General features: G+C 39.3%; 3 protein-coding genes across 3 annotated transcripts in view; 1 reads left to right on the top strand and 2 right to left on the bottom strand.

The window, feature by feature from the left end:
• Positions 1-5,383: 5,383 nt before the first annotated feature.
• LOC117328482 lies at positions 5,384-7,063 on the bottom strand. The gene is made up of 3 exons (XM_033886016.1): positions 7,057-7,063; positions 6,946-6,973; positions 5,384-6,566 (listed from the first exon to the last, which is right to left on the bottom strand). Exons 1-3 carry the CDS (start codon positions 7,061-7,063, stop codon positions 5,384-5,386), a joined length of 1,218 nt encoding a protein of 405 aa, XP_033741907.1.
• A 56-nt stretch (positions 7,064-7,119) lies between these two features.
• Positions 7,120-17,084, bottom strand: LOC117328172 (39S ribosomal protein L21, mitochondrial-like). Its single transcript, XM_033885580.1, has 7 exons — positions 16,985-17,084; positions 16,046-16,133; positions 13,827-13,879; positions 13,235-13,398; positions 12,339-12,391; positions 8,518-8,621; positions 7,120-8,197 (listed from the first exon to the last, which is right to left on the bottom strand). The coding sequence occupies exons 1-7, from the start codon at positions 17,073-17,075 to the stop codon at positions 8,130-8,132; spliced, it is 621 nt and encodes a 206-aa protein (XP_033741471.1). The 5' UTR covers positions 17,076-17,084; the 3' UTR covers positions 7,120-8,129.
• A 1,109-nt stretch (positions 17,085-18,193) lies between these two features.
• The window catches only part of LOC117328171 (probable helicase senataxin), a 51,549-nt gene continuing 45,944 nt past the window's right edge, over positions 18,194-23,798 (top strand). Inside the window, exons 1-2 of the mRNA XM_033885578.1 lie at positions 18,194-18,313; positions 19,560-23,643. Coding sequence (XP_033741469.1) covers positions 19,809-23,643 — 3,835 coding nt within the window. The 5' untranslated portion in view covers positions 18,194-18,313; positions 19,560-19,808. The remainder of the gene's footprint in view (positions 18,314-19,559; positions 23,644-23,798) is intronic.

Genomic DNA, 23,798 nt, shown 5'->3' with positions numbered 1-23,798 from the left:
GTTCCGGCATATTGTATGGAGACCGTTCACTGACATCCTTATTTCATTTCATTTTATCGAAAGATTGATTCTTTTAATCGTATTGTTATTTTGTTTTCGTAAATCAAAATAGTATTTCGGGTTGTGTTTTTTCCAAATGGTATTTCGCTTTTCAAAATGTTCCCTTTCGGGCCCGATGAGCTGACAACACTTGGTAAGGATAATGTATCTCTCCTGGCAAGTTTTAGGTAAATCCCACCGATAAAACGAAAGAAGTTTAAAGTGCGACAAGTTAACGGGAAAACGACAACAGACGAAACACGAAGATACGTCATAATTCAAATTCAGATTTTGTCTTAAAATAAAGGAAACCATACTTGTGTGAAACGAATAATCATACGGTTAAAACAATATAACGAGACGATACTTTTGTGAATGACGCTTGGTTAATGCTTTACTTTAATGGTAAAATCACCGACAGATGGTCATTTTGTTAATGACACTTGGTTACTTAGGTGCCATGCTTAACGTTAATGGTAATTTCACAAAACTCAAGTTGATATCGTTGAACAAGACAGTAAATATGTATAATGTAATGAAAATTGTGTAATAATCTATTTCTTAATGTAGAATCCAAGCCGAATGGTTTCGCTGTTTAAATCTACTCTCTATTCATAACCACGGTTACCAAACACGGAGTTTCCATGTTGCAGCCAAAGGAGAAAAGACTCATGTTTGAGAAGGATTCTTAATGTTTAAACCAATACATCATATGTTATTATATATTCGGACGTTTGCAATTACATATCATTAGAAAATGTCGAATAATTAAATATTGATTGAAATTAAGTAAATGTGGCAATATTGTTCTGAAGTTTATGAAGACATGGAGGATTGTAATCATAGAAACTATAATAAAAGACAAGGAAGTATTCCGTGCGATGTACGAATGTTGTATACATTCAAGCATGTCTTTCTTTCATAACACGTAATTCTAGAAAACCCTAATTACTTAGGTCATTTGGCAATCGTAGAGCCTGCACGTTTTCTTGCGTTAAGTGTATTTGTAGCATTCATTTGTGAATATCTTTATTTAAAAAGGACTTTTTAGGTTTAACTGTCGTTCAAATTTGTTTTAAGAATTAATGAACTATTTTGTTCTAGTTGTTGCGAGCTTCGATAAATTTTAAGAATAGATCACCAGTCCTGATTTGCAAAAGCATATGACTTTCGGTCCTATCCTAAACAATGTTATACACTGTACTACCAATAGTATTTAAGCTATGCGGGCGGTTTGCATAACAGAAGATTATAAAACGCATTGGTAGATTGTCTAACGTGGTAGTGAAAATATGTCCACAAACAAAACGAAATATAAACCATATATAAATATAAACCAGATATAAATATAAACCAGATATAAATATAAACCAGATATATATAAAACTGATGGAGATAAGGATAGGACACTTACCTCTAACGGTGGCAGGTGACGGAAACAGCTAGATATGGAATGGAAATGCGTGATACCCATGTTATATACCGAAATTATTTCTTATCATTTTGTGGACCAGTGAGCAGCATTACATTCAATTTGAGCTTCCATCCCGGAGATAATTATAGTTATCTATTAACAGGCCGTTTACATTCATCTTCCTGACGGGCTTTCCCTTCGCTGTAATTGACTCCTCCAAAATAATATTTCTTGTCCACTGGTCAATTTTGTTGAGCTTGTAATGTTGCTGTATTAAGAATCGGTATTTTCCGCTCAGCTGACCATTTTATCCTAGTGACGTCACATGAAATGAAATGCCCGTAAGCCCCGAACGCGGGAGTAGCGCTGGCTAGTCAGTATAACACACATTTCTGCATTATTTAAAATCTCAAAAAGTTTATATTCTATTTGTCAATGTATTTCCACATCAAAACAGTTTGAATCTAAAATCATGGTGTTAGTTTTCTCCTTTGATTAATGGATGATAGTAATCGTGCTGGTTATCCCGTTAAGTGATTGGTTCTCACGAGAGAAGCCTGACAGTCTTACCACTATCGTGATACCAAAGGCGGCTTGGTGCAGAGACATATTACACATTAGGTTTCAACACGAGGTGGTTCACCAGTGACACCTTAATAACACGGATTGTCAACACCACCTCTGTTTCAGCTTATTTTTCTTTTACCACTTTTTCTTTGCCTTTTTTATAGGTAGCATTGAAACAGAAAAAAAATAAAATAATTCTTTAACAAACTCAGATAAGATCTATCAGATATTTCATGAATGATCAGGTGTGTGATAGGTCAGCCTCACTGCTAATGTACTAAGGATAGTCCTTCAGTCTGTTTAGTATCACTCCCTGTAACCATAACGTCCATTTATCAGTCCCTGTAACCAAAACGTCAATTCATCACTCCCTGTAACCTTTACGTCCGTTGACCACTCTCTGTAACCTTTACGTCCGTTGATCACTCCCTGTAACCTTTACGTCCGTTGATCACTCCCTGTAACCTTTACGTCCATTGATCACTCCCTGTAACCTTTACGTCCGTTGATCACTCCCTGTAACCTTTACGTCCGTTGACCACTCTCTGTAACCTTTACGTCCGTTGATCACTCTCTGTAACCTTTACGTCCGTTGACCACTCTCTGTAACCTTTACGTCCGTTGATCACTCTCTGTAACCTTCACGTCCGTTGATCACTCTCTGTAACCTTTACGTCCATTGATCACTCCCTGTAATATTTAAGTCCATTGATCACTCCCTGCAACCTTTAAGTCCATTGATCACTCCCTGCAACCTTTATGTCTATTGATCACTCCCTGTAACCTTTACGTCCATTGATCACTCCCTGTAACCTTTACGTCCGTTGATCACTCCCTGTAACCTTTACGTCCATTGATCACTCCCTGTAACCTTTAAGTCCATTGATTACTCCCTGCAACCTTTACGTCTATTAATCACTCCCTGTAACCTTTACCTCCATTGATCACTCCCTGTAACCTTTACGTCTATTGATCACTCCCTGTAACCTTTACGTCCATTGATCACTCCCTGTAACCTTTACGTCAATTGATCACTCCCTGTAACCTTTACGTTTATTGATCACTCCCTGTAACCATAACGTCCATTGACCACTATCTGTAACCTTTACGTCGATCGATCACTCCCTGTAACCTTTACCTCCATTGATCACTCCCTGTAAACTTTACGTCCATTGGACACTCTCTGTAACCTTTAAGTCCATTGATCACTCCCTGCAACCTTTACGTCTATTAATCACTCCCTGTAACCTTTACCTCCATCGATCACTCCCTGTAACCTTTACGTCCATTGATCACTCCCTGTAACCTTTAAGTCCATTGATTACTCCCTGCAACCTTTACGTCTATTAATCACTCCCTGTAACCTTTACCTCCATTGATCACTCCCTGTAACCTTTACGTCTATTGATCACTCCCTGTAACCTTTACGTCCATTGATCACTCCCTGTAACCTTTACGTCAATTGATCACTCCCTGTAACCTTTACGTTTATTGATCACTCCCTGTAACCATAACGTCCATTGACCACTATCTGTAACCTTTACGTCGATCGATCACTCCCTGTAACCTTTACCTCCATTGATCACTCCCTGTAAACTTTACGTCCATTGGACACTCTCTGTAACCTTTAAGTCCATTGATCACTCCCTGCAACCTTTACGTCTATTAATCACTCCCTGTAACCTTTACCTCCATCGATCACTCCCTGTAACCTTTACCTCCATTGATCACTCCCTGTAACCTTTACGTCTATTGATCACTCCCTGTAAACTTTACGTCCATTGGACACTCTCTGTAACCTTTATGTCCATTGATCACTCTCTGTAACCTTTACGTCCATTGATCACTCTCTGTAACCTTTACGTCCGTTGATCACTCCCTGTAACCTTTACGTCCATTGACCACTCTCTGTAACCTTTACGTCCATTGATCACTCCCTGTAACCTTTACCTCCATTGATCACTCCCTGTAACCTTTACGTCTATCGACCACTCCCTGTAACCTTTACCTCCATTGATCACTCCCTGTAACCTTTACGTCCATTGATCACTCCCTGTAACCTTTACGTCTATCGATCACTCCATGTAACCTTTACGTCCATTGACACTCCCTGTAACCTTTACCTCCATTGATCACTCCCTGTATCCTTTACGTCCATTAATCACTCCCTGTAATCTTTACGTTCATTAATCACTCCCTGTAACGATAACGTCCATTTATCAGTCCCTGTAACCATAACGTCCATTGATCACTCTCTGTAACCTTTACGTCCATTGATCACTGCCTGTAACCTTTACCTCCATTGATCACTCCCTGTAACCTTTACGTCCATTAATCACTCCCTGTAATCTTTACGTTCATTAATCACTCCCTGTAACCAGAACGTCCATTGATCACTCCCTGTAACCATAACGTCCATTGATCACTCTCTGTAACCTTTACGTCCATTGATCACTCCCTGTAACCTTTACGTCTATCGATCACTCCCTGTAACCTTTACCTCCATTGATCACTCCCTGTAACCTTTACGTCCATTGATCACTCCCTGTAACCTTGACGTCCATCGATCACTCCATGTGACCTTTACCTCCATTGATCACTCCCTGTAACCTTTACCTCCATTGATCACTCCCTGTAACCTTTACCTCCAATGATCACTCCCTGTAACCTTTACGTCTATTGATCACTCTCTGTAACCTTTACGTCTATTGATCACTCCTTGTAACCTTTACCTCCATTGATCACTCCCTGTAACCTTGACGTCTATCGATCACTCCCTGTAACCTTGACGTCTATCGATCACTTCCTGTAACCTTTACGTTTATCGATCACTTCCTGTAACCTTTACGTCCGTTGACCACTCTCTGTAACCTTTACGTCTGTCGATCACTCCCTGTAACCTTTACCTCCATTGATCACTTCCTGTAACCTTTACGTCTATTGATCACTCCCTGTAACCTTTACGTCTATTGATCACTCCCTGTAACCTTTACGTCAATTGATCACTCTCTGTAACCTTTACGTCCATTAATAACTCCCGGTAATCTTTACGTTCATTAATCACTCTCTATGAATATAACGTCCATTGATCACTCCATGTAACCCTTACGTCAATTGGTGACAGATTACATACGGGTAACGGATATATTATTTTCGAGTCTAGCTGGTCAAACTTTTAATCAATCCAAGGTCTATGCTTCCTTTTGTTTTGGATAAATTCAATATCACCAAATATGTATGTTCGACAGTATATTTATTTGAATATAAATAGTTTATTGCTTTGTGGTGAGGTACCTGGTACGTGTCAGTAGACAGTGGTGAGGTACCTTATCTAATCGTGTAGGTAGACAGTGGTGAGGTACCTTATCTAATCGTGTAGGTAGACAATGGTGAGGTACCTTGTGTAGGTAGACAGTGGTGAGGTACCTTGTGTAGGTAGACAGTGGTGAGGTACCTTGTGTAGGTAGACAGTGGTGAGGTACCTTGTGTAGGTAGACAGTGGTGAGGTACCTTGTGTAGGTAGACAGTGGTGAGGTACCTTGTGTAGGTAGACAGTGGTGAGGTACCTTGTGTAGGTAGACAGTGGTGAGGTACCTTGTGTAGGTAGACAGTGGTGAGGTACCTTGTGTAGGTAGACAGTGGTGAGGTACCTTGTGTAGGTAGACAGTGGTGAGGTACCTTGTGTAGGTAGACAGTGGTGAGGTACCTTGTGTAGGTAGACAGTGGTGAGGTACCTTGTGTAGGTAGACAGTGGTGAGGTACCTTGTGTAGGTAGACAGTGGTGAGGTACCTTGTGTAGGTAGACAGTGGTGAGGTACCTTGTGTAGGTAGACAGTGGTGAGGTACCTTGTGTAGGTAGACAGTGGTGAGGTACCTTGTGTAGGTAGACAGTGGTGAGGTACCTTGTGTAGGTAGACAGTGGTGAGGTACCTTGTGTAGGTAGACAGTGGTGAGGTACCTTGTGTAGGTAGACAGTGGTGAGGTACCTTGTGTAGGTAGACAGTGGTGAGGTACCTTGTGTAGGTAGACAGTGGTGAGGTACCTTGTGTAGGTAGACAGTGGTGAGGTACCTTGTGTAGGTAGACAGTGGTGAGGTACCTTGTGTAGGTAGACAGTGGTGAGGTACCTTGTGTAGGTAGACAGTGGTGAGGTACCTTGTGTAGGTAGACAGTGGTGAGGTACCTTGTGTAGGTAGACAGTGGTGAGGTACCTTGTGTAGGTAGACAGTGGTGAGGTACCTTGTGTAGGTAGACAGTGGTGAGGTACCTTGTGTAGGTAGACAGTGGTGAGGTACCTTGTGTAGGTAGACAGTGGTGAGGTACCTTGTGTAGGTAGACAGTGGTGAGGTACCTTGTGTAGGTAGACAGTGGTGAGGTACCTTGTGTAGGTAGACAGTGGTGAGGTACCTTGTGTAGGTAGACAGTGGTGAGGTACCTTGTGTAGGTAGACAGTGGTGAGGTACCTTGTGTAGGTAGACAGTGGTGAGGTACCTTGTGTAGGTAGACAGTGGTGAGGTACCTTGTGTAGGTAGACAGTGGTGAGGTACCTTGTGTAGGTAGACAGTAATTGTGTAGGTAGACAGTGGTGAGGTACCTTATCTAATTGTGTAGGTAGACAGTGGTGAGGTACCTTGTGTCAGTAGACAGTGGTGAGGTACCTTGTGTAGGTAGACAGTGGTGAGGTACCTTATCTAATTGTGTAGGTAGACAGTGGTGAGGTACCTTGTGTAGGTAGACAGTGGTGAGGTACCTTGTGTAGGTAGACAGTGGTGAGGTACCTTGTGTAGGTAGACAGTGGTGAGGTACCTTATCTAATTGTGTAGGTAGACAGTGGTGAGGTACCTTGTGTCGGTAGACAGTGGTGAGGTACCATGTGTAGGTAGACAGTGGTGAGGTACCTTGTGTAGGTAGACAGTGGTGAGGTACCTTGTGTAGGTAGACAGTGGTGAGGTACCTTGTGTAGGTAGACAGGGGTGAGGTACCTTGTGTAGGTAGACAGTGGTCACGTATCGTGAACAGATGGCTAGAAGGACAGACAGAACATTAAATGCTAGCTCTGTTTAGCCGAGGTTGTAATGAATAATATCTAAATACGTTCAACTGAGTTTTATTAAATTTTATTGATTCTTTTCATACAACAGTTTGATGTAATCATTATACATGCTATATATCATTCCACATGTAACACAAGAACGGTAGTCACCATCCATGAACTCTTTGAAAATTCACAACTGTCACTTAGTCCTACCAATCCTCCATGAACCATGACTGTTCCATAAAGTTCTCTCATGTCTTTGATAAACATGAACAAAAGAATGAGAAAAGGAACTGTAATGATGTGTATTACAAACTCAATGAACGTACATTTATACCATAAAAACACATTTTACAGTTTATTCTCATCAAGTCCTAAACATGCTCACGCCACAGGGGATCGGATCAAGTTTATTATTATCGAGTCCTAAACATACTCACGCCACAGGGGATTGGATCAAGTTTATTATTATCAAGTCCTAAACATACTCACGCCACAGGGGATCGGATCAAGTTTATTATTATCAAGTCCTAAACATACTCACGCCACAGGGGATCGGATCAAGTTTATTATTATCAAGTCCTAAACCTGCTCACACTACAGGGGATCGGATCAAGTTTATTATTATCAAGTCCTAAACATACTCACGCCACAGGGGATCGGATCAAGTTTATTATTATCAAGTCCTAAACCTGCTCACACTACAGAGATCGGATCCAAAAACTGACTTCAAGTATCAAACAGTGAATTCGAATGTTACAGTCACATTTATCAATGTCAGGTGATCACAAGTAGCATGGTGGTCACCTGAAAAAAGGTGGTCACAGGTAACCACACTGTCACAGGTAACCAGGTAATCACAGATAACCAACCTAGCAAGTCAGTCACAGGTAACCACAGGTAATCAGGTAATCACAGATAACCAACCTAGCAAGTCAGTTACAGGTAACCACAGGTAATCAGGTAATCACAGATAACCACAGGTAAACACATATAGTCAGGCTGTCACAGGTGACCACAGGTAATCAGGATGTCACAGATAACCACAGGTAACTACACACAGTCCCCTAGTACTCTACAATTCCATGTTTCTGTTCACATTGATACTGTTAATGAGCAGAACTGTCTGTTGGTTCCTCACCACTGTCAAAAAAAAGAAAAAAAAAAATAAAACAAATTATTACCATTTAAACAAAATTATTCATTGGTTTTTTCAAATACAAAAATAACTATAATCAATGAAGAAAGAAATACAAATTTATACATCCATGTACTTCCAAACAAATTATCTGACTGTTTCATGTTGAAGTTAAAAACTGAATTTAACATGACCATGCAAAACACTTACTTCCAACATACAGTTACAATGTATAATTAATGAATACCCCTTACCAGGGTCAGGAGGGAAGAGATTCATACTCTGCTTGTATAAGTAATATATACTGTATCACAGTAACACTTACGACGGAAGTGAGATCTCCGATGTCTTCGTCTGTACCCAAAGTTGACCTTATAATGTGACAATGTTTTCTCAATTACTGTTGCCTCCACACATACTTGTTGTCGACTGTCAATAAAGGAAACAAAAAAAGAAAATTTACCTAAAACAGACTGACACAGGTAGAAAGGGATATAGGAGTAACTCGGGTTACTTCCTCATTTCTTCATCTTCCCCACATCAGTATTAATCTTCTAAAAAGCTTCCTTTTTTATGCAAGTAAGAGCCGGTTAATAAGGAAGTACAAGTGAGAGCCAGTTATTAAGGCAAACTAAAACTAGAATTGTCGTCCAGAGGGCCAACTCATACCCCCCGCTCCTGCAACCCCCATCGTTACTATATAAGTGTTCATTTATACAATAAAAGAGATATACAGTTAAATCTCACTTAGTCGTATTCAGTTTTCTTGGTTACCCTAATTCTTTTTTTTATCTATATTATGAATAAATTGTTGTACATGACATTATGAAATGATTTCACATGAGAAAATCTTTTCAATTGATCAATTTATAACAAAGAAAAAATTAAAAAGGTTATGAGAAAGGTAAAGTGTGAATGGGATTTATTCAAAAAATTACGACGTGATATATATTACGCACATCTACAATGTATAAGGATTATTGCCATGAAGTTTCGTTGAAATCAGATAAGTAGTTTAGGAGAAGTAGCTGGTACATCGTTGCATCAAACTCGCCCAAAAAACTAAGTTTTGTGCCCTGGTTACCATGGTAACCAAAAAATTACGACGTGATATAGATTACGCACACCAACAATGTATAAGGATTATTGTCATGAAAACACTTAGTTCTGTGCCCTGGTTACCATGGTAACCATAAGAGGAGTAGACCAAAAAACTAAGTTTTGTGCCCTGGTTACCATGGTAACCAAAAAAAGTACGATGTTATATAGATTACGCACATCTACAATGCATATGGGTTATTGTCATGAAAACACTTAGTTCTGTGCCCTGGTTACCATGGTAACCATAAGAGGAGTAGACCAAAAAACTAAGTTTTGTGCCCTGGTTACCATGGTAAACAAAAAATTACGACATAATATAGATTACGCACATCTACAATGTATAAGGATTATTGTCATGAAGTTCTTTGAAATCGGATCAGTAGTTTAGGAGGAGTAGACGGTACATCGTTGTGTCTACAGACGGACGGACGGACAACCTGATTCCAGTATACCCCCCCCCCCCTAACTTCGTTGTGGGGGGTATAATAAAACATCTAACAGAATCTCTTACTGTAGTAAAAGGTTTGGAGTATACAACCCTACAGTAGTTAGGTTTGGGTGTACAACCCTACAGTAGTTAGGTTTGGAGTATACAACCCTACAGTAGTTAGGTTTGGAGTGTACAACCCTACAGTAGTTAGGTTTGGGGTGTACAACCCTACAGTAGTTAGGTTTGGGGTGTACAACCCTACAGTAGTTAGGTTTGGAGTGTACAACCCTACAGTAGTTAGGTTTGGGGTGTACAACCCTACAGTAGTTAGGTTTGGAGTGTACAACCCTACAGTAGTTAGGTTTGGAGTATACAACCCTACAGTAGTTAGGTTTGGAGTATACAACCCTACAGTAGTTAGGTTTGGAGTATACAACCCTACAGTAGTTAGGTTTGGGGTGTACAACCCTACAGTAGTTAGGTTTGGAGTATACAACCCTACAGTAGTTAGGTTTGGAGTGTACAACCCTACAGTAGTTAGGTTTGGAGTGTACAACCCTACAGTAGTTAGGTTTGGAGTATACAACCCTACAGTAGTTAGGTTTGGAGTGTACAACCCTACAGTAGTTAGGTTTGGAGTGTACAACCCTACAGTAGTTAGGTTTGGAGTGTACAACCCTACAGTAGTTAGGTTTGGAGTGTACAACCCTACAGTAGTTAGGTTTGGAGTGTACAACCCTACAGTAGTTAGGTTTGGAGTATACAACCCTACAGTAGTTAGGTTTGGAGTGTACAACCCTACAGTAGTTAGGTTTGGAGTGTACAACCCTACAGTAGTTAGGTTTGGAGTGTACAACCCTACAGTAGTTAGGTTTGGAGTGTACAACCCTACAGTAGTTAGGTTTGGAGTGTACAACCCTACAGTAGTTAGGTTTGGAGTGTACAACCCTACAGTAGTTAGGTTTGGAGTGTACAACCCTACAGTAGTTAGGTTTGGGGTGTACAACCCTACAGTAGTTAGGTTTGGAGTATACAACCCTACAGTAGTTAGGTTTGGAGTATACAACCCTACAGTAGTTAGGTTTGGAGTATACAACCCTACAGTAGTTAGGTTTGGAGTATACAACCCTACAGTAGTTAGGTTTGGAGTATACAACCCTACAGTAGTTAGGTTTGGAGTGTACAACCCTACAGTAGTTAGGTTTGGAGTATACAACCCTACAGTAGTTAGGTTTGGAGTATACAACCCTACAGTAGTTAGGTTTGGAGTATACAACCCTACAGTAGTTAGGTGTTGGAGTATACAACCCTACAGTAGTTAGGTTTGGAGTATACAACCCTACAGTAGTTAGGTTTGGAGTATACAACCCTACAGTAGTTAGGTTTGGAGTATACAACCCTACAGTAGTTAGGTTTGGAGTATACAACCCTACAGTAGTTAGGTTTGGAGTATACAACCCTACAGTAGTTAGGTTTGGAGTATACAACCCTACAGTAGTTAGGTTTGGAGTATACAACCCTACAGTAGTTAGGTTTGGAGTATACAACCCTACAGTAGTTAGGTTTGGAGTGTACAACCCTACAGTAGTTAGGTTTGGAGTATACAACCCTACAGTAGTTAGGTTTGGAGTGTACAACCCTACAGTAGTTAGGTTTGGAGTATACAACCCTACAGTAGTTAGGTTTGGGGTGTACAACCCTACAGTAGTTAGGTTTGGAGTGTACAACCCTACAGTAGTTAGGTTTGGAGTGTACAACCCTACAGTAGTTAGGTTTGGAGTATACAACCCTACAGTAGTTAGGTTTGGAGTGTACAACCCTACAGTAGTTAGGTTTGGAGTGTACAACCCTACAGTAGTTAGGTTTGGAGTATACAACCCTACAGTAGTTAGGTTTGGAGTGTACAACCCTACAGTAGTTAGGTTTGGAGTATACAACCCTACAGTAGTTAGGTTTGGGGTGTACAACCCTACAGTAGTTAGGTTTGGGGTATACAACCCTACAGTAGTTAGGTTTGGAGTGTACAACCCTACAGTAGTTAGGTTTGGAGTATACAACCCTACAGTAGTTAGGTTTGGGGTGTACAACCCTACAGTAGTTAGGTTTGGGGTATACAACCCTACAGTAGTTAGGTTTGGGGTGTACAACCCTACAGTAGTTAGGTTTGGAGTATACAACCCTACAGTAGTTAGGTTTGGAGTATACAACCCTACAGTAGTTAGGTTTGGAGTATACAACCCTACAGTAGTTAGGTTTGGAGTATACAACCCTACAGTAGTTAGGTTTGGAGTGTACAACCCTACAGTAGTTAGGTTTGGAGTGTACAACCCTACAGTAGTTAGGTTTGGAGTATACAACCCTACAGTAGTTGTGATTTTAAACGTATCCATCATAAGCCTAGAATTCATCTGTTAATAGAAAGGCAGTAGAACACTACATATCTCTTTTGTTTCATTATCCCAAACCCTGCTGTCATGCAGTGTGTCCCCCATATATTATGTTTACTTGTTACCGAATTATTTATCATTAAATCTGCAAAACAGAATAAATGACATGTTAACCGTGATGGCTGCAGCATTCTACTTTAAGATATAGATATTTGAAATTGTACTCACCTAAGCATGGGTGTCCCTAACAAAGTGAAATCCTTCCCGCCTACCAATATCACCTGATAAAATAAATAAATAATTTCAAACACAACATAGCAAAAAAAGCTTTACAACATATTTTGAATATACAACATATTATAAATGTGTAGTATTTATAGGTACATAGAATGTTTAATGAAATTAAACTTTTAAACATAAACACATACTGATTTTTTTGTTGTTAATGTGACCTTCGACCTTGATAGGTCTTCAATTATCAGTGTTACATCTGACCTTCAACCGTTTCTGTGACCTGTGAGCTTAGACATTGATATGTGTTAAAATGCTGTGTGACGTCTGACCTTGACACGAGTTCAACTCTTCTGTGACCTTTGAACACTATAGGTCTACAAATGTTAGTGTCTCCTTCATCCTTGATAGGTCTACAACCGATAGTTAGGTCTACAACCGATAGTTAGGTCTACAACCGATAGTTAGGTCTACAACCGATAGTTAGGTATACAACTGATAGTTAGGTCTACAACTGATAGTTAGGTCTACAACCGATAGTTAGGTCTACAACCGATAGTTAGGTCTACAACTGATAGTTAGGTCTACAACCGATAGTTAGGTCTACAACTGATAGTTAGGTCTACAACCGATAGTTAGGTCTACAACTGATAGTTAGGTCTAAACTGATAGTTAGGTCTACAACTGATAGATAGGTCTACAACTGATAGTTAGGTATACAACTGATAGTTAGGTATACAACTGATAGTTAGGTCTACAACCGATAGTTAGGTATACAACTGATAGTTAGGTCTACAACTGATAGTTACACCAATGGTATCAGAGGACACACTAAGTTGTTACAACACTGACAACAGGGTTGCACTTCAAACATATGATGTAATAATTCTCACCTTTTCTAACCTGATTCGATCACCAACAGTAGGTGGAAAATTTGCCTCTACAATGATCATATCTTCTGTGGTGACCTTACGCTGTTTCCCTGCCACTTGCACTACCGCAAACAGTCGGCCTAGGTCCTCTGTCACCAACGTTTCATTCACCAAGTCCACAACATCTGTACACACAAACACACTACTATGTGATACATACATGTTTATCCAGTATTATATGTATCCACACATTTCAATCAATTTAACAATTTCAAGGTTCAAAGTTATGGAAGGACTTTATATAGCTATTGTACAATTAAACACCTGAAGAAATCCTGGATCTGCCATTGATACTGTTTCACTCTAGTTTATCTACTAGACAGGTACCAGGTTGTTTAAGATTGCTGTATTAGTAATCTTAAAATGAGTAAAGCCAGGTTTCCTCCCTCATAATATTTTCTTTGATCATCTGTGTAGGCTGTCATCAGGACATACAATGGTAGTCATACAGGGTGAAGTTTGTAGACAGAACACTATACAGCTTGGAAACCTGGCTTTAGGATTGCTACATTTGTTTATTCTATTAAATGTTAAGCAAGAGCATAAAACTTACTTTTACTGGCTTCAGGAGAACACTTTAGCTCAGCAGCTGTGCTAAATCTCCGGCTACAAGTAGAACAGTAAGATAAAAGGTTAGGTCATGATCAGTGGCTAAATTTTAGAGACACAAAATTTTGTATCCTGTAAGTGTCAAAGTCGCATCATAAGATGGCTCTAGCAGTAACTCACTACAGGCCATTATATATTATTGAGAGAGAGAGAGAGAGGGGGTAAATTTCCTCATCCTGATTCAACATACTCCTTCACTCTTAGTCTAGTATACAGTTGCAGTAGATATAAAATATTTGTCATACAAGTCGTACCACCCAGCATAGTCCGTGATGTCCTGGCACTGTTCCTGGTTTTTAGCTGTTCACATCCTGTGCTTACCAGTGGTTAAAGATATTATAACTCATGTTGGTGTGATGTTAAACAACAATTTTAATTATTAAAAATAGCATCGAACGCACAGTACGTGCTTGTAATGTCATGTTCAAATGTCTATCAAATCCTGTGATTACTTGCTTTTTCCTTTCCAATCCATGCTTTCATGTTTCACATTTCAACTGAACTGACTATAACTGGATAGTCCATCACATTTCTAAATTACATATATATGTTCATCATATGACTTTGTTTAAATTTGGGACTCACCTTTATCAAAAACGGACTTGATCAGTCAGTCAGTGTTACCTGTGTAACCTGTCCTATGTGTAACGTGTGTTTTATCTGTGTGTAACGTGTGTGTTATCTGTGTGCTATCTGTGTGTTACAGGTGTTTTGTCTATGTGGTACATGTGTTATATCTGTGTCTTATTTGTGTTATCTGTGGGTTACCTCAACTTACCTGTGTGTTACGTTAGTGTTACATGTGTTATATCTGTGGGTTACCTGTGTGTTACGTTAGTGTTACATGTGTTATATCTGTGTGTTATTTGTGTTACCTGTGTGTTACAAGTGTTATATCTGTGGGTTACCTGTGTGTTACAAGTGTTATATCTGTGGGTTACCTGTGTGTTACTTTAGTGTTACATGTGTTATATCTGTGTTATATCTGTGGGTTACCTGTGTGTTACGTTAGTGTTACATGTGTTATATCTGTGGGTTATTTGTGTTACCTGTGTGTTACAAGTGTTATATCTGTGGGTTACCTGTGTGTTACAAGTGTTATATCTGTGGGTTACCTGTGTGTTACAAGTGTTATATCTGTGGGTTACCTGTGTGTTACTTTAGTGTTACATGTGTTATATCTGTGGGTTACGTTAGTGTTATATCTGTGGGTTACCTGTGTGTTACTTTAGTGTTACATGTGTTATATCTGTGGGTTACTTTAGTGTTATATCTGTGGGTTACCTGTGTGTTACTTTAGTGTTACATGTGTTATATCTGTGTGTTACGTTAGTGTTATATCTGTGGGTTACCTGTGTGTTACTTTAGTGTTACATGTGTTATATCTGTGTTATATCTGTGGGTTACCTGTGTGTTACGTTAGTGTTACAAGTGTTATATCTGTGGGTTACCTGTGTGTTACAAGTGTTATATCTGTGGGTTACCTGTGTGTTACTTTAGTGTTACATGTGTTATATCTGTGTTATATCTGTGGGTTACCTGTGTGTTACATGTGTTATATCTGTGTGTTACGTTATTGTTATATCTGTGTGTTACGTTAGTGTTATATCTGTGGGTTACCTGTGTGTTACAAGTGTTATATCTGTGGGTTACCTGTGTGTTACTTTAGTGTTACATGTGTTATATCTGTGTTATATCTGTGGGTTACCTGTGTGTTACATGTGTTATATCTGTGTGTTACGTTATTGTTATATCTGTGTGTTACGTTAGTGTTATATCTGTGGGTTACCTGTGTGTTACAAGTGTTATATCTGTGGGTTACCTGTGTGTTACGTTAGTGTTACATGTGTTATATCTGTGTGCTACATGTGTTATTAGTGTGTTATCTGTGAGTTACATGTGTTATTAGTGTGTTATCTGTGTGTTACATGTGTTATTAGTGTGTTATCTGTGAGTTACATGTGTTATTAGTGTGTTATCTGTGTGTTACATGTGTTATCTGTGTGTTATTTATGTTTCATCTGTGTGTTACATGTGTTTTATTGGTGTAACCTATGTGTTTTCTGTGTGTATCCTGTGTGTTATATGTAAACACAGTTCAACAACTGGTGGTGTAAGTGTATGCAGACCTGTTGATGTGTTATTCATAATTGCATACCTTACCTCTGAACACTGTTTGATGTATGGAAGTGTCTGTTGATGCTGAATGAGCCCACTGGGTACTTTCCTCTTACAACACAGGTAGTAGTATCTGTATCAAGGAAAAATCAATACTGTATAAAGATTTACATTGTTATTAAGTCCAATAGTACAGCAAGCTGATCCTAGATTTCACAATGTAAGATATTTAAACCAATCAATGTTTTAATTTCCTTCAACACAGCTAGATGTTAGGATCACATGCTAATAAAGTATTCTAAACTATTCACACTAATTAAAATAAATGGAACAAGAACATCAAACACAAATATGATATAAAGTTATTATATATCACATATTTTATATTGTATATTGCGCATGCAGTATCACACGTAAAGCCAGGGTCTTTACAGACGGAATAAACCACCTAGATGTGACTAAATGGGTGTTTTGGGATAAATAAATATCTCATTTATCCATATATGTAAGGTAGGTGTTATGTTACACCCGATTTTACTGTATTTGCACCAAAGTCTTAGCGACACCAAACGGTGTTGGAGAATTCCACGTTTTCATATAGTAGTGCGCTCTAGCCCTACACCAGAAATGGTGTCAGCGCCAGAGGAAACTCGGGCTCTACATACTGTATACCCTCAACCATTGCATGAATTGTTGCTAATCCCTGACAAGTCTATGTGTGTTACAAGTAGCTACGGGGAAAACAAAGAATTTAGAGCAAATTTTCAAGTTTAATATCAGAAGAGGGGCCGGTAACCAACGAACAAGATTAAGTACAGCTAGGCCTACTATAATAGACAGATAGATATATAAGTAAATACATGAGTACGGTTATATATTGCATGCCCTTGACCAACTTCAACTAAATACCTATATAACTTCATCGCGCATACATATCGATCTGTCAATTTAGCATAACGATATCAATCTAAAAATGCATTTAACCTGGTTTTAGAGCATTAAATGAACCCTTCAGTGTCTTGCATAAAGCTGGAACAAACTGACGAGAGAGAAACCCGCATGCCTTGTTCGCCATTTTCGTTATTACTCGGATCTATATCTCACAAATGCTTGTAAAGTTCTATTAACTAATAAAATAAACGGAAGCCGGAATGAGCAAAGGAGAGTTTCGTTTTTACGGTCCAGTTGAATTTGAATTCTTGTTTATTCTGTAAATATGCAAGAAATGATAAAGTTATCAAATTACATTTTTTTTCAACCTAAATACACCTAATGATATATTTGGTTTCGAATTTGCGTCTTGTCAAGTAATAAGAACGGCAGTACTGTTATAATACATGTACCTCGCTCATAACGAAATAGAAATGTAACTAGATATCTATATCACATGTGATATATATTTCTCTCGGTACAACTACGACAGGAACTTCAAATCTATATCTTCGGATCACCAACACATAGTGTATATGAGACATTGTGCTAATAAATAGATATATAACTTAGCAATACAAATGACGAAGGAAGACAACTTTTTGACTCGTGCTCTGACCGGGCCTCGAACTCACGATCTACGGCACCCAAACGCCTAGCCAGAAATACCCACAGCTTATACCGCTGTGCCACATCGGCGTTCTGCCAATGTAAATGCAGGGTATCGGGCCGTGACCATCACTGCGCCATTGAAAAGTTCTTTTTAGAACGCCGAAGTGGCGCAGCGGTATAGGCTGCGGGTATTTCTGGCTAGGCGATTGGGTGCCGTAGATCGTGAGTTCGAGGCCCGGTCAGGGCACGAGTCAAAAAGTTGTCTTCCTTCGTCATTTGTAATGCTAAGTTATATATCACATGTGATATATATACGTCTCTGATTTTATTTATAGATAGTTATATAGGTCTCTGTAGCACTGAATTAGTTTTTTTTAAATACTTATATATAGAAAATATTATGACAAGCCGTAGAAAAAGAGGCATTTATCTAAATAATGTATTAACATTATATTAAATATGCGCATTGAACAGGCCTGCCATTAATATCTGAATTTGTGTCAAGATTTATGTCTAAATCATTCAAGACACGTCTTCTAGTGAGATACTTTTAATGATAAACGTATTTAGGACTCGTCCTATCCTCTCTATATTTTTCCGGAATTATTTACCAGCTGGTTGGTTCTGTATTTATCTATTTTAAGGCAACACTGGCTGCAAAATGGCACTTACTTCAAGTGATTTTAATTTGCAGTTTACCGTGGGATGAAACAAAACGTGATTCTAAACACCACGACACTTAATCATACATTTGTATAACCCGAGGGAAAAGTAAGTCACTTCTGCATTGCCCAACTTTAATTTGGTGAAAGGCACGAGATTTTGCTTCCGATTCCCAGTGGATGTATCGAGCCGAGTTGTGTGATTGTTTGTCAATTATACAATGTTATATATTTTAGTTTCTTGATGAGATTTACCACTCATCAAACACAGAACCTGTCGCCCGATTGAGTGGTCATATTACCACTTGTCAAACTCGGAACCTGTCGCCCTGCCTAGTTGACTGTATATCTTAGAATGGTCGAATGACAATTTCGTATGGATATACTATCTACTGAAAGTGAAAGTGTTGACGTCCTCGTAACCTGTCAAGTGAAAGTGAAGTTTCTTATTAATAATGAACTACAAAATTCAGCAAGGTCTACTTGGTTCAAATAATTCTTGTGTAGACTTTTTGCAACCACAGGGGTACACATTTATGTGTAGTCATTATATTACAAAATCAAAACTTATTTTGAAACCCAATGATGTATTAAATTTGGAGATTACTTATTATTGGAGTCAAGCCCTATATATTTTTACTAAAACAGTATAACTTACAGGTATTGTGCATGGGAGGCAAGTACACCATGGCCAACAGTGACATCAGAAATACACAAAATAAATGGAAGTTAGAAACATATTCTAACACCAAAGATAGATATTTGAATTGCATTACCAAATGAAATGTATTCTCTTGTTTTTAGAAAAACTTCTGCCTACAGAACTTACCCCGATTAATTAATTTTATTAGTCCGGATCCATCAACATCAAATGGTGGGCTATCCCAGAACCCTTTATATGCAGGTCTCCCTTGTTATCAAATATGGTTAAGAGGAAAAGTTGGAAAGAAGGGAAATGTAGAGATAATATGATTAGATGAGACTTTCAATGGTTCTATCTCTTATATGTATGTGACATGGTACCTTTTAAAAGTACATAATTGAGTATTACAATGTAATTGGATGATAGCAGACTAGTATATTGATGGAAATAGGATTCTTTTTAATTGAAGAGAAGAACAAAACTTCCAACGTAATATTGCATGGATGTGTACTAACCAACAAAATAATTATAAGATATATTGGCGACCAGCTGGTAGCTCAGTTGGTAGAATGTCCGTCTAGATTTCAGAGGGTCCCAGGTTCAAACCCCGGTCTGGCTGCTACGTTTTCTCTTTCTCCTGTTACACTAGTTTTTTACCAGGGTTACATAAATATACATTGCATACTTTTAACTGATCTAATTTTCATTGCAGAAAACATCAACAAGGATTCAGACTGGTAGGATGGGATAGTTCCAGGAAAGTTGATTGTCAGAATAAGACGTTATATTGACAAGGAAGGCCAGGATAAGACGTTATATTGACAAGGAAGGCCAGGATGCCATATTCTGGACAGGTTCTAGACAACTAACCTATTACATAGTGTACTGGCCTGGAACAATGCGTACATATAATGAGTCGCAGACATCATATTTATGATAATGAGTCGAAGACAACATATTTATGATAATGAGTCGAAGACACCATATTTACGATAATTCTTCAGAGTTCGAGACTTCTCCATCTGATATCATTGAGATTGAGGAATCACCTATCAAGTCTAACAAAAAGAAAAAGAAGTTATTTTCCCTTGGTTCTAAGGATAAAGTGTCCAGGTTTTCATCTAGTGGACACTCTGGACAAGGGAAACCAGACAGCAGCAACTCCGACACTGACTCGACCAACATTTCAAGTGAAAATACGGGGGGGTCAAACACATCAGGTCAAAAAGGAGTAAGAAGAAAAAGATCATCTGCGACAAAAAGAAAAAGAGGGACAAGGCAAGCCAAGCATGACACCAGTGATACTAGTGATGATGAGTATCCCAGTAAGAGGCAGTCTACAGGGAAACGTGTCAAACGAGGTTTAGCTAGACGATTGTATGGAGAAAGTGCAGCAAGTGAAGCATTTCCAAGTGGACTAGCTAGTCAGGATGGGTGGTACAGTACCACTAAACCCAAACAGCTGCAGACTTCAAAAGGCACAAGTGGCTCCCACCTGTCCAGTAGCCAGATTAGCTCGAAGGGCTCGCATCAGCCAAACAGCCGGATTAGCTCGAAGGGTTCGCATCAGCCCAACAGTAAGATTAGCTCAAAGGGCTCCCATCAGTCCAACACTAAGATTAGCTCAAAGGGCTCCCATCAGTCAAATACTAAGATTAGCTCAAAGGGCTCACATCAGCCCAACACTAAGATTAGCTCAAAGGGCTCCCATCAGTCAAATACTAAGATTAGCTCAAAGGGCTCCCATCAACCCAACAGCCAGATTAGCTCAAGACTTTCAAATAATCAGCTATTTTCTGCAGTCAAAACTTACAACTTTTCCAATTCTGACTCTGATGTGGTAAAAGAGCCTAAAGAACCTCCACGTAAGAAATGTATAACTTACCAAGATTCTGATCCCGGCTCTGAAGGATTTGACTCAAGTATATTTGATGAGGTATTGGGTCGTATGTCTCCTAGCAACAGTAGTGATGATTTGTTCTTAACTCAAACTCCTGCTGAACAAAAATCTAGGAAAAAAGTGTCTGCTAGTAATGATGAGTCTTCATTGGATAGCGATGCTACTCTCATTGATAGTCCAGTACAGAAAGATGACTCTTCATTGGACAGTGACGCTACTCTCATTAATAGCCCAGTACATATAGAGGTCTCTGATACACCGGTCCCAGATCTCACCCTTAAGTTTATGCCTTCATCGTCGGAGGAAGATCCAGACACCACAACAGCCCATACAAGTAGGCAAAAGTCAGACAGCTTAGAAAAGCAATGTTATCATCCAGAAAGGCTGCAGGTCTACAAATCAACTCAGCATAGAACCTCACATACAAACAAAGACAGTCAAGAATCTCATCAGCTTAGGAGTTCTCAAGACGATCAAGAATTAGTGTCCTTATTTGGCAAGCCTCCATCTTTGTCACAGCATATCCATGATGATGACCCATACAAATTTCCTTCACAAACCCAAGACGAAACACAATCTATGCCAAGTCTTGAACGGATGTCAAGTACCAGGACTACCCTATCAGCCATATCTAGGAAAGATGTTAAACAGGAGATAACAGAGCAGGAAACCACAACTGATTCTGAGGCAGATATACCACTGGTGAGTCTTGCTCAAGAGAGAAAATCAAGCGGTCGTTCTTCTGTGAAAAGAGAAATGGATGATGTGACTGATGATGGAGACTCTGGATTTAATCCCTGGTCACAAGCCAGCAAACGTTTCAGAAAAGGTTCTTATTCGGGTCATGAAATCAAAGAAGAGAATGAAGCTGCAACACAGAATTATTCTTCAAGAACATCTACAGAAATAACTCATAACAGATTTACTGAACCAGACACAAAATCAAAAGTAAATGATAACAAACACAATATTAAGGAAGCCTGCATACCCAAAGTAGAACCCCCTTCATATGGCTACACACAAGACCTAGATGTGGTGTTCATAGAGGAGTCAGACTCTGATTATGAAGACATGACTCAAAAGATTGTTGAAATCAGCAGTGACGAAGATGATAACTTGCAGGTTTATGATGATGCTGCAGAATACAAAGCCTATTTTAATCTGTCAGATTGTGATTCTGATGACAATGATTCACACCATAGGAGAGATGTTGATGGAGACACATCTAGCTGCAATACTGTCAGTAACATTGACTGGGTGAGTGTAGACAGTGATGACGACTTCAGCTATGGACAATTGAGTCAGGAAGCTGATGTCAACAATTCAATATTTGAACAACCCACTCAGAGAGACACAGAGACCAAAGTCAGGTTTATAGAAGAAGTGGTGACGTTTGATGAAATTGATGAGGACGATGATCCATATGAGATTGCAACACAGATAGATGGAGCAAAAAAGAAAATGCCAACAGGAAAACCTGCAAGCCCGAAAAACAATATCTATATCGTAGACACACAGCTAGATGGTGTAGAATATGAGGACGATGCTGACTTTCATGGCGATGTAGACAGTATATATAGTGCTGACACCCAGCTTGACGAAGATGCCGGATCTCGTGGTGAGGCAGACAGTATCTATAGTGCAGACACCCAGCTGGACGATGACCAGAGGCCTGATGTGTACATTGATGTTGATGGAAAAGACCTTGAGGAGGAAATAATTCATGTTAAGGTAGAGATGCTGGACATCTCGGCCAATGACAAGCAAGCCACAGAGGTTGACCCTTATGACTTGTGTGTTCCAGTTGAGAGTAGCAATTTGTTAGCATCAACTGTCAACCAATCATATGATAGAAAAGACAGATCAAATAAACCCCCAAAGAAAACTAAGTCTAAGGGTTTAAAGAAGGAGACAAATGAAATCAAAGAAATGGAATCCAAAGATTTGGTGTCTGGTAAACCACAACCAATAAACCAGGATTACAGCAGAGGAAAGAAACATTCAAACAAACATAAAACATCCAGTCAGTATACCAGCAATCCATATTTAGCACAGACACAAGTTGATGTTCAGCTGGGAGATAGGGATACATTGGATGATGTCTACATGGCACAAACCCAGATGGATGTTTCAAATGTCACCAACAAGGACGAAGAACAAGACAAAGATGATGTCTATGCAGCTCAGACACAGATAGATGGCGCTGCTGTTCTGAGCGAAACAGATGAAGACGATATCTATGCAGCTCAGACACAGATAGATGGCGCTGCTGTTATGAGCGAAACAGATGAAGACGATATCTATGCAGCTCAGACACAGATAGATGGCGCTGCTGTTATGAGCGAAACAGATGAAGACGATATCTATGCAGCTCAGACACAGATAGATGGCGCTGCTGTTCTGAGCGAAACAGATGAAGACGATATCTATGCAGCTCAGACACAGATAGATGGCGCTGCTGTTATGAACGAAACAGATGAAGACGATATCTATGCAGCTCAAACACAGATAGATGGCGCTGCTGTTATGAGCGAAACAGATGAAGACGATATCTATGCAGCTCAGACACAGATAGATGGCGCTGCTGTTTCAAGTGAAGCAGATAAAGATGATATCTATGCAGCTCAGACACAGATAGATGGCGCTGCTGTTATGAGCGAATCAGATGACGATATCTATGCAGCTCAGACACAGATAGATGGGAGCAACAAGTTTACTGACATCAATAACAAATGTGAAGAGGCTGTACAGGCGCAAGTTCCATTTAAGCTGAACGTCCATTTTGATAAAGAAAATATTAGGAAACAGGTTGAGAAGGCGAGACTACACCTAGCAATCAAGGATAGTGTTAGTGGGTCAAAAGCTGGAGCTCTTCACCGGAATAGATTACCTCAAGGTACAGTTTAAATACATTAATTTTGTATCGTGTATGTACGTATTGATGTTAAGTTCTAGTCCTACCTAAATGTAGTTATCCGTAAACATGTTTTCTGTAGTCCAGTCTGTAAAGGTTACAGCAATATATAGCTATAAATTTGTTATATTTTTTCC

The sequence above is a fragment of the Pecten maximus genome, chromosome 5 (assembly GCF_902652985.1).
Source record: "Pecten maximus chromosome 5, xPecMax1.1, whole genome shotgun sequence".
NCBI lineage: Eukaryota > Metazoa > Mollusca > Bivalvia > Pectinida > Pectinidae > Pecten > Pecten maximus.
Note: the sequence above shows the minus strand (reverse complement) of the source record. Positions and strands in the feature narration are given on the sequence as shown.

What these genes read in the sequence shown, in the direction of transcription:
- LOC117328482 (XM_033886016.1), bottom strand. An exon ending in CCACTGTCTACCTACACAAG is followed by an intron (nt 6,567 to 6,945) that starts GTACCTCACCAC and finishes TACCTACACAAG; the next exon opens with GTACCTCACCACTGTCTACC.
- LOC117328172 (XM_033885580.1), bottom strand. Translation starts at nt 17,075, where the DNA reads ATGGCGAACAAGGCATGCGGGTTTCTCTCTCGTCAGTTTGTTCCAGCT. An exon ending in ACATCAAACAGTGTTCAGAG is followed by an intron (nt 13,880 to 16,045) that starts GTAAGGTATGCA and finishes TTCTACTTGTAG; the next exon opens with CCGGAGATTTAGCACAGCTG. An exon ending in ATCGAATCAGGTTAGAAAAG is followed by an intron (nt 12,392 to 13,234) that starts GTGAGAATTATT and finishes TTATTTTATCAG; the next exon opens with GTGATATTGGTAGGCGGGAA.